The following is a 14,813-nucleotide window of genomic DNA, read 5'->3' as shown; positions in this document are numbered from 1 at the left end:
TTAGACAAATATGCTGATTCTTTATTTAAAAGCATATTTATTTCACATATTTACATTCTGAATAACATTTAGCAACATTCAGGTGTTTTCTATCAGGCACACTGTCACATGTTTACAAACCCTCAATCAGACTGTTTTACGGCCTCTCTGGCAGACTAATAAAAAACAATATGACTATGATGCTTTTAAGCATGGAGAGATCAAACCTTTTTGATTTTCACTTCAAAGTCTTTAAAGCCTTGGATCGGTTTCATAAGTCACTAAAACTTTATTGGACACGTGTTAATTAAGCATTCACAACGAGAGATTTAGTGTCTCCACTGAGTGCTGCATTTATGTCATTTAAAAATCTTATTTGTGTCTAATTTTACTCTGTTTCTTCTTTTAAACCTGCTTGTACTGTGTGTTGCACCTAGCAGGCCAACACTTCTTGTTTTTGTATATTGTTTTCTTTGTGCTGCTTCAAGGTCAATTACTGTAAGTAAATCAGCTGACGGTACAACTTGGAAGCTGCTCAAGCAGGTCTCAAAAGATTACAGACGTAGAAAACAGGTACACGCAAACCATGATGCAACCTCTAACATCTGATAATCATCTTTGTTTCCTCAGGGAGCATCTGGCGTTGCTCACTGCAACATTTCATGACAGCACCATGTTTTTCTAGATCTGCAGGTCGTTCAACATAGCAGAAATACCAATCTTAGGGAGGCTTTAATAAGCTGCAGGATTGGAGACAAAGCAATTAATTTCTTTCAACAAAAACAAACCACAGAATAAGAAATGCAGGCTGTTAAAAGATTTTACAATGTACACATCCATTCATGTTGTTTTAGTGGGTTTGGATTGTCCCTTTATGTTGATCACATCGCTGGAAAAAAAATAGAAAAAGGCTTACAAAAATAAAATGCAAAATATATAGCTTAGTATTTACATCTTCTTGGAAAAAATAAATCAAGAGAATCTGATCGCAGTTTTATGAGTGGCGCTGAAAACTCACAGGAGTTTTAAGCTAACGTTTGACAGCAGTTTTTACAACATCCGCGTGGAAATCGCAATGGTTAAACTGCAGTTGCTCATTTTTTCCACTAGGTGGTAAATATGCGTTAGCAGCCTTCAATGGTTTATATTTGCAACATTTTTTGGGCAAATTTATACCTCCATATGTCAGCATGATTTCAAAATTTGACAATACTTTTTTCTTCAGAGATTTCTGTTTTAGTGTATCAAGAACGCTATTGCAAGATAAAACCTTTTAAATTAGCTACTGAATTAAAAACAGTATAACATTTTACATTTGCATGTTTAATATAGACATTCTAAACTAGCAAATTTTGTGATTTATTAGCCATGCTTATAGCACCTGCTTCCTGCCTTGTTTTTTCACTTTAAAGGAGGAGCAGTATAGTGCCTCCTAGTGGCCTGGGGGAGTTATGACATGTTTTGTTTCTTTTAATAGAGCACATGTTTGAAAATGTTTTCAGAAAAACTAAAGAAAGTGAAGAAGGCTGCAAACTTAGTTGAGACTTTAAATAAACCTTAATTCAGGTTGATTTTTTTCAATTTAATGTAGATGATCCCTCCAATGAAGTATAAACGTTCATAACGCTGGAAAAAAAATATAAATGTAATTGTTCTGCAATGTTTACGTTTCATTTGCGGCTTTAAAGTCATAGGGAAACCACAGCTCTCCATATTTTCCTCTAAATGGTAGAGATTTGGATATGAGCTCTTTTGTGGCCAGATGCTAAATTTCTTTACATCTATTTATGACTGTCAGACTTAAATCCATGATGTTTAATGTAAATATAACCTAAACCACTTTTACAACGGGGCTCATAAAATACCAACCGCTGTGTCTTAGACAAAGATGATAATGTTTGTGCTGGAAACCCCTTCCTGACGTCTGGTGGTTGGAATTATGTCCAGTTATGCCTAATTACATGAATCTGCAAACTAAAAGATATATCATTTAGATGTGTTATACTTAAATTAACTATATCCAAAGCATTTCATTCTTGCCTGAATCCACATACAAATATTTTATAAAACTTAAAATACATTCAGGCAGAAAGGATTTAATTTAACACATTTTGAATTAAAAGTTTACTATCTCTAACGTTTTGGAGAAAATTTTCCCTTTGCCTAAAGGGGTTTCGCAGGATAGAATATGTATCTCAAATGTATTAAGCTTTCTAAATAGCGAAAATAGTGACAAACTGCAAATTCAAACTGCTGTTATGCAAAATTCAGAAATAACAGAGATTTACCCCTAAAAAAAAATTAAAAAAAATTATGCAACACTGCATAACTGTCTAAGCTGGAAGATGGTCAGCTTCTAGGTGAATTTTCTCTAACATTTGGAAATCGCTGTTGGAACTGATCTACTCAGAAAAGCTCTTCAACCATTGCTAGAATTAAAGCACTGTGGTCTCAGGAAATGTTTGCAGATCAGAAACAGTCGGGTCCATACTCCGTCCTCATGTTTTCAGTAGGTCCCTTCTGCCAGGTAAACCAGTGTTATCAAGATTTTGTTCAGTTACTGATCCCTTAAGACAAAAAGAGGAGACGTCTCAGGGCGGTCTGATGCTTGCAGCAGTTTGATCGTTTTTGAAAAACCACGCCGCCATGATGTCAGTTTCCTTCAATCAACCCTCTAACTGACGAGAAACGCTCCGAAGAAGCTGCTCTTCTCATCCATGTCCACAGCAGAGGCATTGGTGACGGTCACGAACAGGCGGTCGCCAGTCGTGAGCGGGAACAGCCCCCCCTGGTGGGCGGAGTGCAGAGAGAAGTCGGAACCCCGAGACCAGCAGGATGTCCGGCTGGTCTTCATCAGCAGGATGGGGACGGGGTAGGAGTTCACCTGGGGAGAAAAGGTGGAGACAGAAAATAGAAAGAAAGCAGAGAAACAAAGTTTTTGTTAGATGTTCAGTCAGCTGCCACTGAGCCAATCTAACAGTCTAATTCCAACTTAAAACAGGTTCTCTCTCAAAAACTATAAAGTCTGAAGACTTGGAAGCTAATTATTTGGCATTTGCTGGATTATTATGTCTAAAAAGTCATAGCTCAAAGGAAAGTGGCTTTAAAAACACCTCGCTTAGCAAATGGAAAGGAAAGTGATTACTTAAAAAACGCCTTGAAATGACAAAGCATTAAGACTGCTTTTAAACAATTTAAAAACATTGAAGGGCTTTAAACAACGTATAAATAAAGAACCCCTTTTGATTTAAAAAGGCAGCACTGTTGCTTCACATAGAACAAAATAAGGGCTACTGATTCTAATGAAACAGCCTAATCAGATTTATTATTTATAGTTTACTCTAAACACATTCAACTGTCCATAAACTCATTTTTAAATGAAGTGCTGGTACAATTGATAATCATAAAAACTTTTATTCCTTTTAAATTAAAACAGTATTTATGGCTTAAAGAATGAACTTCTGGGAGCCGTAGCATCTACGCTGGTTTAGAAAAATAAAAGACCAAACACAAACCAGAACCAAAGTATGTGGGGAGTCCAGCTAAGGCTGTGATCTGAATTTTTATTTTCCTCGACTTCCTCACATGTTTCCTATGATAATATGTCTCCATGTTAGAAAACTGTTCCCTCCAACAAGCCATGACTTTGCTTTTCAAAACAAACAAAAAAAGCTTCACAGCATTAGTTTACCACACCAGTACTTGCAGTTCTTATTGAACGATTGTCACTTTTCTCAAGAACTGCTGGTCTATTATTTCATAAAAGAAGACATACTGAAACTGTCAGGCTCCACATTTGTCATTAATTTTGACAGGCACAGGATTTTGGCTAGGATTGATTTAAATCATCAGTCTGGTGGGAATTTAACAGAAACTAAAATCCTGAAGAGCTGAAGACAGGCTGGCTTCGCTCTGACAGGCTGGGATCAATTTTCCTCAACATCAGAATTTGATTTTAAAAGGTTTAAAATCTTTATTCAAATTATACCAAGGGTGGTGAGTCATTAGAAGCAACATTTAGGCACAGCTAATTAGTAAAATGTGGCAAAAATCAAGCAAAGTCCAGAAAGAAGAAGCATTGCGTCTACCTAGAGTCCCTTACCTTTTTGTAGACGTATTGCAGCAGTGGTTTCCCTCTGTCCTCTACCTCTTCACCGTCCTCCTCCAGGGAGTGGGTGTGCCTGAAGTACGTCTGGGCGTAGACGTAGTAGAGGCCGGGCTGCAACACCACCAGCTCCCCGTCCAGCAGCTGCACGTCCTGCAGGAACGCAAGGCCCTTCTGACCCTCCCACCAAGTGATCTTTTGACCCTGAACCCGTCGCCCAGCAGGGACTGGAGCTGAAATCAGAAACATTAAACATTTAAAGTAGGACCAACAGAGTGCATTTCTTATAAACATTGGAGTTTAGAAAATCAATTTGATATAAACAGCGTGTAAGTTTGCAATACTGCAAATTAAAGCATTATCTTAAGAGGCTGGGGCTTTTAATTGTTAAATTGGCAACTCGACATTCGTTTTACTCAAGGAAAAAAAAAATACTTTCATGAAAATAAAATAAAAAGTCAATGGAAATTAAATATACACTTATTGTTGATAGCAGGTACAGTTAGCATTGCAGTACAGTTAGCGGCAACAAGATAAAAAAACTGAACATTCAGTTTAAATATTTGCTTCATTTGTATAATCTGTCAGCTAAAGTGCACAGTGAGAGAGAATAACAAAATGAAGCTCCAACTTAGATGAATTACTTTAATTCAATAAGAAACTGAATTAAGTTTACCCAAATTAATTTAAGTTGTCAATTTATAAATTAAATAAATTAAGTTGGATCAACTGGATTCAATTATTGAAGTAATCCATTTAAGTTGCAGCTGCATTTTGTTTTTAATGTGCAGCAAAGCTAGATGATACAGGAAGTTCGAACAAATTAACTTTTAAATTACCATAGACTTGCTTAATTTGTATACAGGGTTTATACAGGAATAAATACTCAAATTTAAAGCATTTTAATGCTCTTAGAAATAATTATAATGCCACCAACAGGTACCAGTCGACAGGCTGCAGCCATGTCCCGAATTCCTAGTTTTCCCACCACTTTTGTTGAAATTTGCTTCCCCCCCATTCTCTAGCTTTTTCTCTGACTCAAACATTTTTTTTAAATAAAGCATTTTAAATGCCACAATAAACACATTTAATGAATTTTAATGCCAATTAAGGCCTTAATTTAAAAAATAATAATTAAATGACTTTTAATGATTTTTAATGACCCGCGGAAACCCTGTATAAATTTTATTTTTTTTTACGTTAGAGAAAAGGTTAAACAATTGTTTACGGTTGGATCATGTTAACTTAGAGGCTGGCATGAATAGCTGCTAATTTGAAGTTAAAAGCGTAGAAACTTCGTGCATTGGTTAGTAGGTGCATTGGTTAGCCGTACGACCGATCTACGGAGGCCTTAGTCCTCCACGTGGACGACCAGAGTTTGAATCCAACCTGTGGTTCTTTGCCACATGTCTCTCCCCCTCTCTAATACCCCCTGTCCTGTCAGCCCACTGTCAAAAAAACTAGCCACTAGTGCCGTAAAAACCTAAAGATATAAATAATAAAGCGCAGAAACGTCAAACTCTGACAAAATATTGTTTTGAAGTTCCTGGGATTTTGTTTTATAGCACATTATATCCATCCTTCCATCATCTACATGCAGCTGTTTGTGCAGGATGACCATTTCTAGCTGTTATTAGGGTTGGACCTGGACAGGTCTGCAGAACATCACAACATTATGGGATAAAAAATAGATTTAGACAGTAGGAGGTAGTGATGGATTAATGAGGCATCTGGAGGCGTTTGGACACTTTGCCAAACTGTAATAATACTGCTTTGATACTATCTCACAGAATACTGACACCTGTTGGACTTTTAAACACACTACAGGCAGCTTATTTGACAGACTAAACTGAACTGATTTGATGACATAGAACAATTATATAATATAAGCTATTTAAGGCTATATTGTATTATTTCATATCTGTATTTAAATTGAAAATATCTTTGATATTTTTAGATGCAGCCAATAAATAATGTGATTATATATCACAACGTGAAAATTTAGGGGGAAATGTGAATGAGTATGTTTGTGGAGTAGGATTTTAAATCATATTTTTAAAACAATAAGTACAGTAAAAACAGTAAATAAACTAACAGTCAATTTGAACACACAGATAATTTAAATAAAAAAGCAATGGCTGAAACGTTCCTATTCCTTTAAGGCTGCTCCAAAATTCTTGATAATTTGAATGATAAAGATGAGATTTATTTTAGCAAATGCATTATGTTGACAGGTACATATTTTTAAAAAACAGTTTAGGGCGTCATTCAGTTAAAGACAACTCCTGTATCGGTCACATGACTTTCTTGAAACAACACGCCCAGTATTTTGTTCTATGGGCTCCATGCATGCAGCGAGGCATCAGTGTTGCTGGACTCATCACTAGTAGGAGGAGAAAGAAGAAGCTAGAAAAGTTTCCACGCAGCGTGTAAGAAGGGCTCTGCAGAAAGACCCGATTCAAACTGAGAGCCTTTTTTCTGCACAGCCACATTGCCATGCTGTATATTAAAAACTTACTAAGTTGTTTATATTTACTGGGTAATACAGACTAATATAATCACTGTCTTTCTACATACAGCTTGCCTTTATCTTCCAACACACAGTGATATATTTGTTTTTAAGAACTTAACATGTAGCAGATGCTTTATCTTCAAGGATCCCATTTTGTTTGCGCAACAAAACATGAATTTTAAATTACTTTAAAACACGATTCTTTCTATCAGTAACACTTTAGTTTCCTTTAGAGAGCTAACCTGGGTCTGTTTAGGATTTTCTTACCTCCACCACTGCGCTCCAGTTTGGCTACAAAGCTGCCCGTAACATGAGCAGCGACTTTGGGGCGAGGTGAAGCCCTATCGTCCGTTACAAGCGAGGGCAGCACACGGGATACTTCATCTAACATAGAGATTAAAAAGTAGAAAAAAACACAGAGATGGAGAAATATCTTTAAATGCTATGTTGAGTGTTACATTAAAAAAATCTAGACCTCACTAAGGCTTGAATTTAACCTCAGATATGCAACAGACAATGTTTTTTTTTCCTTTATATCCCACCATAACACCATGACTGACAGCTAGTCGGTCATAGAAGTTTTGTTGCTGTTTTTAGGATAATTAATGAACCAGTTTGAACAAAACTTTTGATGTCAGACAGATGGCAGAACATTTTACTTAGAAATCCTTCATATAAAAGAGTTCACAACTGACTTGACGACAAGAGGTTTCCTTTGTCCTTCGGCTGCAAAACCTGCCCAGATCATTAATCTTACACCACTATGTTTTATAGATGATTGAGGTGGGTTTTTTTTTTTTTTTTTGATTGGTTTTTTACTGATTTTTTTCTATTGCTGTTCTTAAAGCGATTGAGCTTTTCCTAACAAACCTTTCCAAACAGCCCATAAAATGACTCTTTTTCACTTGCAGAGTTGAACATAGAGCTCTTGAGTTTTATGTCTTTGAACATCCACTCCTAAGGGATCAACAGATGTTTTAAATATTTTCCACTTGTGAATAATGTTTCTGACTTTATATACATTGAGACGGGCCTTATAACCTTTCCCAGAGGCAGAAGTAGCTCCTGTAAGGTATGTTGGTGAAGATTCTGTGACTCCATCCTGGAGAGAATTATCAGCTGTGCTGCTGCCATCAACACCTTTGTTTATAGATGCTGGAGATCGGCTTGTTTTCCAGTGTAGTTCTGTTTCTCTGACTGTGACTGGCTGGATGTGCTCTCTTCGTCCTCTGGCATGGGAGCTGGCTTGGAGCTCGTCTGCCTGGCTGTGTGTTTCCTGGACGGGGCCGCCTTTTATAGCTGCTTTTTGTATCTCTGCTTCTGTCTCCTTGAACTCCAGTCGGCCTCAGCAGATGGCCGCTCACACTGAATTTGGTTCTGGAGGTTTCTTCCTGTTAAAAGGGAGTTTTTCCTCTCCACTGTCGCTACAAGCATGCTTAGTGTGAGGGATTGTATTCGAATCAATGAGTCGATGCAATCAACTGGTTTTCTTAAGATAGAAAACTTTGAATCCATTTGACTGGATGATCTGGTGAACAGTAAAATGCCTTGAGGTGACGTGTTGTGAATTGGCGCTATAGAAATAACCTGAAATGAATTGAATTCTCAGTCTTCCAGGTCCTATTCATTTAAAAAAAGTAAAAATAAAAAATTAAAGTTTGGAGACGTTTCGCTTCCCATCCAGGAACCTTTTTCAATTCAAATTAAATCAAAAAAGCTTTTAAATGTCTTCAAACTTGGAAACAAAGTCCAGTGGATTGTTTATTTTATTTTTTATTTTTTTGGAACTTCTCTAAGCTAATTGCAGAGATCTGTCCACCTTAGCATAGTGTCAGCAAACATCACACTAGAAGCCTTTTTTCTATATCTCTAATCTGCAGCGCCTGGCTGCTACTTTCAGTGAATTTTTATTTTGGTTTAACTTAATAAATAGAAACAAATCCCACAATGTGTTTGTTATTTCCTTCTGGTAATATTTTAACTAATCCATGAACCTACTAGAAACCAGACTGTTATTCCATCATGTCATAAAAAGAGTGTTTTACTTGTTTTTTCAATTATCGCATTGTATCTTTTTTTGCATTTGGAATCAGTTTTCTCACCTCTCACTGCTGATGAAATCCGCCTCTGGTAACGCTGAGACAGAGACTGCAGGAAGAACAGATGCAAAGAATTATGAAGCGTCCCACGCTGTTTGTGCTTTTTGCTTGTTCCCATCTTGATAAGTTACACGTTTTTCTGTCTGACACCTTTCAATTGAAATGTGTCTTTAACAAGTATTGAGGAAGACTCAACATGTTGTTGGAAACAGAACCTACAGGACATAAAACTGCAGTTTGAACTTGTTTCTGCAGCAAAGAGCAATCAGCTCATTCCACAGGCCTGCCTGGCACACTGCTGTTTGACTTTGACCCTGAAAATGTGCTGAAATCAGGACCAGGAAGTTTCCTTCGCTTAAAAACAAGAGGCTTTCATGTTCAGACGGGCAGAAGATCCTTTCCTGTAAACTGATCCCTCTTTTGTTCCTCATGTCATACGTTCCTCTGCATTTTTAGAGTAAAGCACATTATGCAGTTAGTTTGAGTTGGTCAAACCAAAAAAGCAGGATTAAAATTAATATTTGAACATAATGATTTTGTTTTTAGATGGCACGTGAATTTGTTTCAATGCATGATTTTGTTGTTGAGTATCACTTTAGTTGTAAATACACATAACAGTTAATAGATGAATTAATCAATTAAAAACAAAACCATCTGATTGTACAAATTTTCAGCTCCCTTAAGGCAAACCTGCAGAATAATTTAACGGAAACATCAGATACTCCTGTTCCTTGTGTGCAAAAAATCTAAAACAACAGCAGACAAAATGCAAAACAAAACATGAAAAAAATAGATAAAGTAAAACAAGATACCAGCTGAAAATCACTAACAGGACTATGGGCTGAAAAGCCACTCAGAGAGGAAGAAGCCGTCTTTTTTAAAAAGCAAAAAAAAAAAGAGAGATTCCAGTTTGCAAATGCACTCCATGAAAAACATACATTTTTGGAGGCATGTCTTTATCGTCTGCAAACTAAAAACTGAACTATTTGTCCATAATATTAACCAGTATAGATTTAGGCTGCATATTGTTGTTTTACATTAATAGGATGTGATATTGGAGCTACGTCTCTAGGTCTGTCAGATGGGAAACCTAGAGACGTCGACCTCCAATTTTTACAAAATGAATTAGGACAATAAACACAATGTTTTTCTTATCATTACGACAAACCTTGGTTATAAGGTTTTAATTCCAAGGTTTTGAAATGTAGTATTTCGTTTCAGATTCATTCATCCAATTTTTAAGCTTTGTTCTCCTCTGCTGTGTCCCGCTTTGATTTGATTTCTGAAGCCTATAGCTCTTTGAGCAGCATTTGTATGGTTTGGTTTTCTCAAGATGTTGTATGAAAAAAAAAAAGTGTTTTAAACCCCTTCAAAACAAATTTAACTACTAGTATTAATATTAAGATGGTACATTGAAACCTGAACCTTCTTCTCTGTTTGGATCGATGCTAATTTGGTTTAAATTGTGGGAATTTTCAAAGACAGCTGACATGTTTCTCATCAAATTATTAGCAACATTAGAGCCTCCAATGAGGCTGGATAAAGCCAATGTGGTTAAAATCTCATTTTAACATAAAGAAAAGCAGAACCCGATCCGTTAACTGGATCCATACATGTTATTTTCTGCTGCTTTCTTAATTTTCCATTTACCAGATATGTGACAAGGTTGTTTCTTTATAGGTTATAAAATATCAATACCAAGTCGGAGGTGCTTTACAAATAAAAAAAAAAATTATAACCATTAAGAGCCACAGTGCAACTTGAGAGGTAAGTTCCTATGTTGTTTTTTTTAACCACTCTTCTGTCCTCATTGCTAAATACATCACTAGGTTTTCTCACTGGGAACATGGAATATAGATATGGCATGAAAAGGTTTCCAGCATGGTCAGTCCTGCTTTAGGTTATAAGCCCATTCCTAGAAAGGCCTAGATAAACTGATGATGCCAAAAGACACCAGAGGAGACCTCTTCAGGCTCAGAAACCAGAAACATGTGGCTAGTTTTTTTTTATGTCAAAGTGTAAAAAGGGTCTTGCAAAATCAAAGTGGCATGCATAATTTATTATCACGAGGCAAACCACAGGAATCTGATACAGAAATATTTGGGAGATTAATTGGGGAGTTTATGATTTTTCTTGATTTCTAAATGAGACTCCACATTGATATGTTTTTTTTTCATATTCTGATTATTTCTCAGTAAATTCAACCTGCAAATCTGGAAGAAAAAAAAGCAGAATTAAGTTATTAAATAGCAGCACTGGAAAAAGAGAAAAACAGGAATAAATAAGAATTCAAACGAGAGGAACTCAGCGGGTTTGTGCCTGAGCAGAGCAGGTGAATGCATTCCTGTGCTGATCAGCCCACAGAGGATCACATCGCAGCCATGAAGGAGCTCATTGTGCCTCTGTGACAGAGATTTGGATCATTTCAACATTTTTTCTGCTGCCAATGTTCACAGGAGGCCACTGATAATCATATTAATAAGAATAGCTTCAACTCCACTGGTTTCCAGATTTGAAAATCCGTTTTTATTAATCTCAGCTTTGTGTCGACTTCATAAGGGACCTAATCCACAACAGCCCAGAAGTATGGAGACAATTATTGGCTTTTCCCAAGTTTAAATTAAGTTATTCCTTAACAAGAAAAAACTACCAGTGGTAGAACGTTTGTCTTAATATTACCCAATACATGTCATTGTTTTAAACTGTACTTTTGGTGAAGCATTTGAGTGTTTTCAGAGGAGGCGCAGGAGGGATTGAAAATGTCTGCAGAACCCAGAGTGTGGGAAGTTATAATGCAGAGCAGAGGAGGCAAAATTAACTTGTTGAACCACAGCAGCTTGCCAAAAAATGACCGTATTTCCAAACCAATCAACAAACACTGGTGGGTAGCACAGTTTCTGCTGCTAGGTTAGACACAGAGTCGCTAAGTTTTCCCACTTGTGTTTTGTTGTATAGTTGGAGCTCCTGTATTACCTTTTCTATGAGCAGGTGAAACTGCTGAGTGACCTGCCAGCAGAGATCACCCTGCACAGCACTAATGCTCTGCAGATCAGAGCCCGTCAAACAGGAAACGCTACTTCTGGCGAAGGTCTCTTTCATCTGTGGAGACAAAAAAAAAAAAAAAGAAATTTAAAACTTTCTGAGGACATTCTCCAGATTAGATTTACCTTATTCATAAAACAGCTTGATCCTTATATTTTGAGCTTATATGAGATGCAATAGCCTAACCATCTTTCTAAAAAACTGAGTCAACATGAATGTTTCCTGGCAGGTGTCCAGTTCTTTGCTTCTTATCTGTTTAGGTTTAATTTCCCACTTATTGCTGCTCCATCTCATCTGGGTTAATGATTAATTGATGTAAACAAGAACCAGAAGTCAGTAAATCCAGATTAGTAGAAGATATATGTGCATGCATGCTCTGCAGAAACTAAAAGGGGAAAAAAAACCAGGTCTTACTTCAAATGCGTTAACATGCATGGTTTAAAATAAGAATCCTTAAAAAGAAAGAAAGTGTTAAGTTTGCATGGCCTGGTGTGACCCGTTGTGCAGAACATAATAACCCAAGTACCCTGGAGGGCTTCAGCAAAAACAGAGCGTGTCACAGGTTTAAACAAAAGATATTTCTATAATAGATCTCATGCAAATGTGCGCAGAAGATGCAGAAGCTAATCAGTTCCTCCAGGATAAGTTTTGCGCACAGCGCGTCATTCGCAAAGACGGAGCGCGTCTCCGCTTCATCAACCAACAACTTTTACAGCTTCCTCACCGAGTTTAGAGCCGAGGTGAAATGCAGCACCGTGATGGTGACGACCACCGTCTGCAGCAATACCGCCACCAGCAGCAGGACGCCGAGTTTCGGACCAGAGCCCGTCATAACGACAGACCGCCGTCCGGTACCCGAGCAACGCGGCCGCGTGACCCTCTGCAGAGATCCACGACTAGAACAATGGCTCTCCCCGCTCCTTCATACAGAGGGAGGAGGAGGAGGAGGAGGAGGAGGAGGAGGAGGAGGAGGAGGAGGAGGAGGAGGAGGAGGAGGAGGAGGAGGAGGAGGAGGAGGAGCTGTTCCTTCTTTGAGTTGTTCCAGCACGGAAAGATTATTGTTTCATTTCTGCGCTGAGAAAACACAGATAGATTTCTATAGTTCATTGTAAGTTTCATATCTGCGGATCTTTAAAAGCAGAGGGACAAAAACACTTTTGGCACAATCAAAGCCAGTAGAATGGCAAACCTTTTTTCTTTTAAAGGCAAAAATCGATTACATCTTATGATTAAAAGATCAGAACAAACCTTCTGGTTTCTTTTGGCAACATAAAGATGGGAAATGGTAACTAAAAACAAAAGGCACCTAATAGAGAACAGCATTTTTTCTTATTTTTTGATTGTCATAACAGTCTCAAAAGTACAGAGCAACAAAATGAAATCTGTGCATTTAACCCAGTGAGCTGCCATTGTGCGGCGCGTGGAGAGCAGTGTGGGGTTAAGGGTCTTTGCTCAGGGAGTCAAGGTGGCAGTCTGTGGGGAGGGAGGGGGTTTTGAACTCAGAACCTCAGGATTCCAAGCTCTACACCCTCACCAATAGGCCGCCACTCCCCTTGACTCCTTAATTGCATCATGTGATTGACAGGAGCATCTTCACAATTACAGGAGCAACTAAGATGTCAGATTGTTTCTACTTACTGAGTAAAATCCAGTCTGCTCCAGGAATCCAGTTCTCTGTCTACCTGTTCCTAAAGTTCATCTGAGGATCCCCTCCACTTATTCACTCATTACTCCTCTGGCAGCTCCTCTGCCTGGACGCACTTTCAGTCCACCACCATCACTCACATGCCTGTCAATCCTTTAAGCTCCACCATCATTCCCATCCTTCCCTGAGCACACAAGCATGGACCAACCAGCACTGTTAAACACCCCTACCCGCCTCAGCTTCTGTGAATTATCTAATCTTCTAGTAAAATCTCTGATCAAAAATTGTGTCTGCTTCTGTCTCCTTGAACCCCAGTCGGCCTCGGCAGATGGCCGCTCACACTGAGTCTGGTTCTCCTGGAGGGTTTTTTCTGTTAAAAGGGAGTTTTTCCTCTCCACTGTCGCTACTAGCATGCTTAGTGTGAGGGATTCCCTTTGAGTCAGCTAGTTTTACTTAGATAGAAATCTTTGAATCAACCTGACTTTATGATCTGGTTGAATTGTCTCTGTAAAGTGCCTCTATGGTGCTGAATTGTGAATTGGCGCTATATAAATAAACGGAATGGAATTATCACTATCATTAATACCAACATCAAAAATAACTTAACATTGATCCCCATAACAATCACCTCTCCTCAGTGCTGACCTTTGACCTTAGGAAAGATTCATAATCTGACTCCTATGAAGTAAACCTTTATGGCTTTCTATTTTGACCATAGTTGTTATCTGAACATACCAACCCCATAGAGGTGGATTTAAGAAGTTTGGGACCCAAGGTGAAGGCAAGCATGGGATCCTCTGAGGTGAGAATACAGCACAGAAAGCAACAGGTCAATACCCCAGATACAGACTGTTGTAAGCTTTACCCCTCTCTTCCTGTCACCTTTTACTCGTTGTCCTCCTCTCACTTTTTCTTTCTTCTTTTTCTCTGTCTTTGTATTCATCTCCCTTTTGACCTCATCTTTTTCATTAGTTGTCTTCCCAAACAGGTTTTATTTTGCAAGTCTTGGCCTCAGCAAATCTTGCAATGAGGAGATCCATATCCACTAACTTAGGAACTTCTGAGAAACCCCCAAGAAGTCTGAGGTTTTCCTGGAAATTCAACATGTAAACCCAAGAAACGCAGAAATTATTGATTTCTTTTCCTACTGTATGAAGCAAAAACCAATGAAATTCAAAGCGTATTTCTAAATGAACCAGCTGCTTTCCTGTATTCAATGGGATAAAGAGATAATTATAAATACAGTGAGGAAACAATCTTAACTATTAATGGTGTCTCTCCATATGAAGAACCTTCCCTACCAGGTGCTGATGTCATCGCTGCGCTTGCTGATGGCTGATGGCTGATGCTGCTGCACTTTTGGTAACTGTGAGGACAGCTTTCTGATTTCCTCCTTCTTTCACCTCATCTCAGCTTCTTTTCTTCTTATTT

General features: G+C 38.0%; 1 protein-coding gene across 2 annotated transcripts; it reads right to left on the bottom strand.

Moving 5' to 3' along the window:
* Positions 1–12,666, bottom strand: LOC119776290 (tumor necrosis factor ligand superfamily member 10-like). 2 transcript variants are annotated; one of them, XM_038274607.1, is made up of 6 exons: positions 12,462–12,666; positions 11,669–11,794; positions 8,699–8,744; positions 6,869–6,980; positions 4,082–4,319; positions 1–2,863 (listed from the first exon to the last, which is right to left on the bottom strand). In XM_038274607.1, the coding sequence occupies exons 1-6, from the start codon at positions 12,567–12,569 to the stop codon at positions 2,654–2,656; spliced, it is 840 nt and encodes a 279-aa protein (XP_038130535.1). In that variant the 5' UTR covers positions 12,570–12,666; the 3' UTR covers positions 1–2,653. The 2 variants fall into 2 exon arrangements, with proteins under 2 accessions (XP_038130535.1, XP_038130534.1); XM_038274606.1 differs by having other exon boundaries at positions 4,082–4,317; positions 6,864–6,980; positions 12,462–12,664.
* Between the last annotated feature and the right edge of the window lie 2,147 nt (positions 12,667–14,813).

The sequence above is a fragment of the Cyprinodon tularosa genome, unplaced genomic scaffold (assembly GCF_016077235.1).
Source record: "Cyprinodon tularosa strain WSP-4 unplaced genomic scaffold, ASM1607723v1 ctg921, whole genome shotgun sequence".
In the NCBI taxonomy this organism is placed as follows: Eukaryota; Metazoa; Chordata; class Actinopteri; order Cyprinodontiformes; family Cyprinodontidae; genus Cyprinodon; species Cyprinodon tularosa.
Note: the sequence above shows the minus strand (reverse complement) of the source record. Positions and strands in the feature narration are given on the sequence as shown.

Coding starts and splice junctions, on each gene's coding strand:
- LOC119776290 (XM_038274606.1), bottom strand. CDS start 12,569: ATGACGGGCTCTGGTCCGAAACTCGGCGTCCTGCTGCTGGTGGCGGTA. Junction 4,318..6,863: donor ACTGGAGCGCAGTGGTGGAG/GTAAGAAAATCC, acceptor TTCTGATTTCAG/CTCCAGTCCCTGCTGGGCGA. Junction 2,864..4,081: donor TGCAATACGTCTACAAAAAG/GTAAGGGACTCT, acceptor TTTTCTCCCCAG/GTGAACTCCTACCCCGTCCC.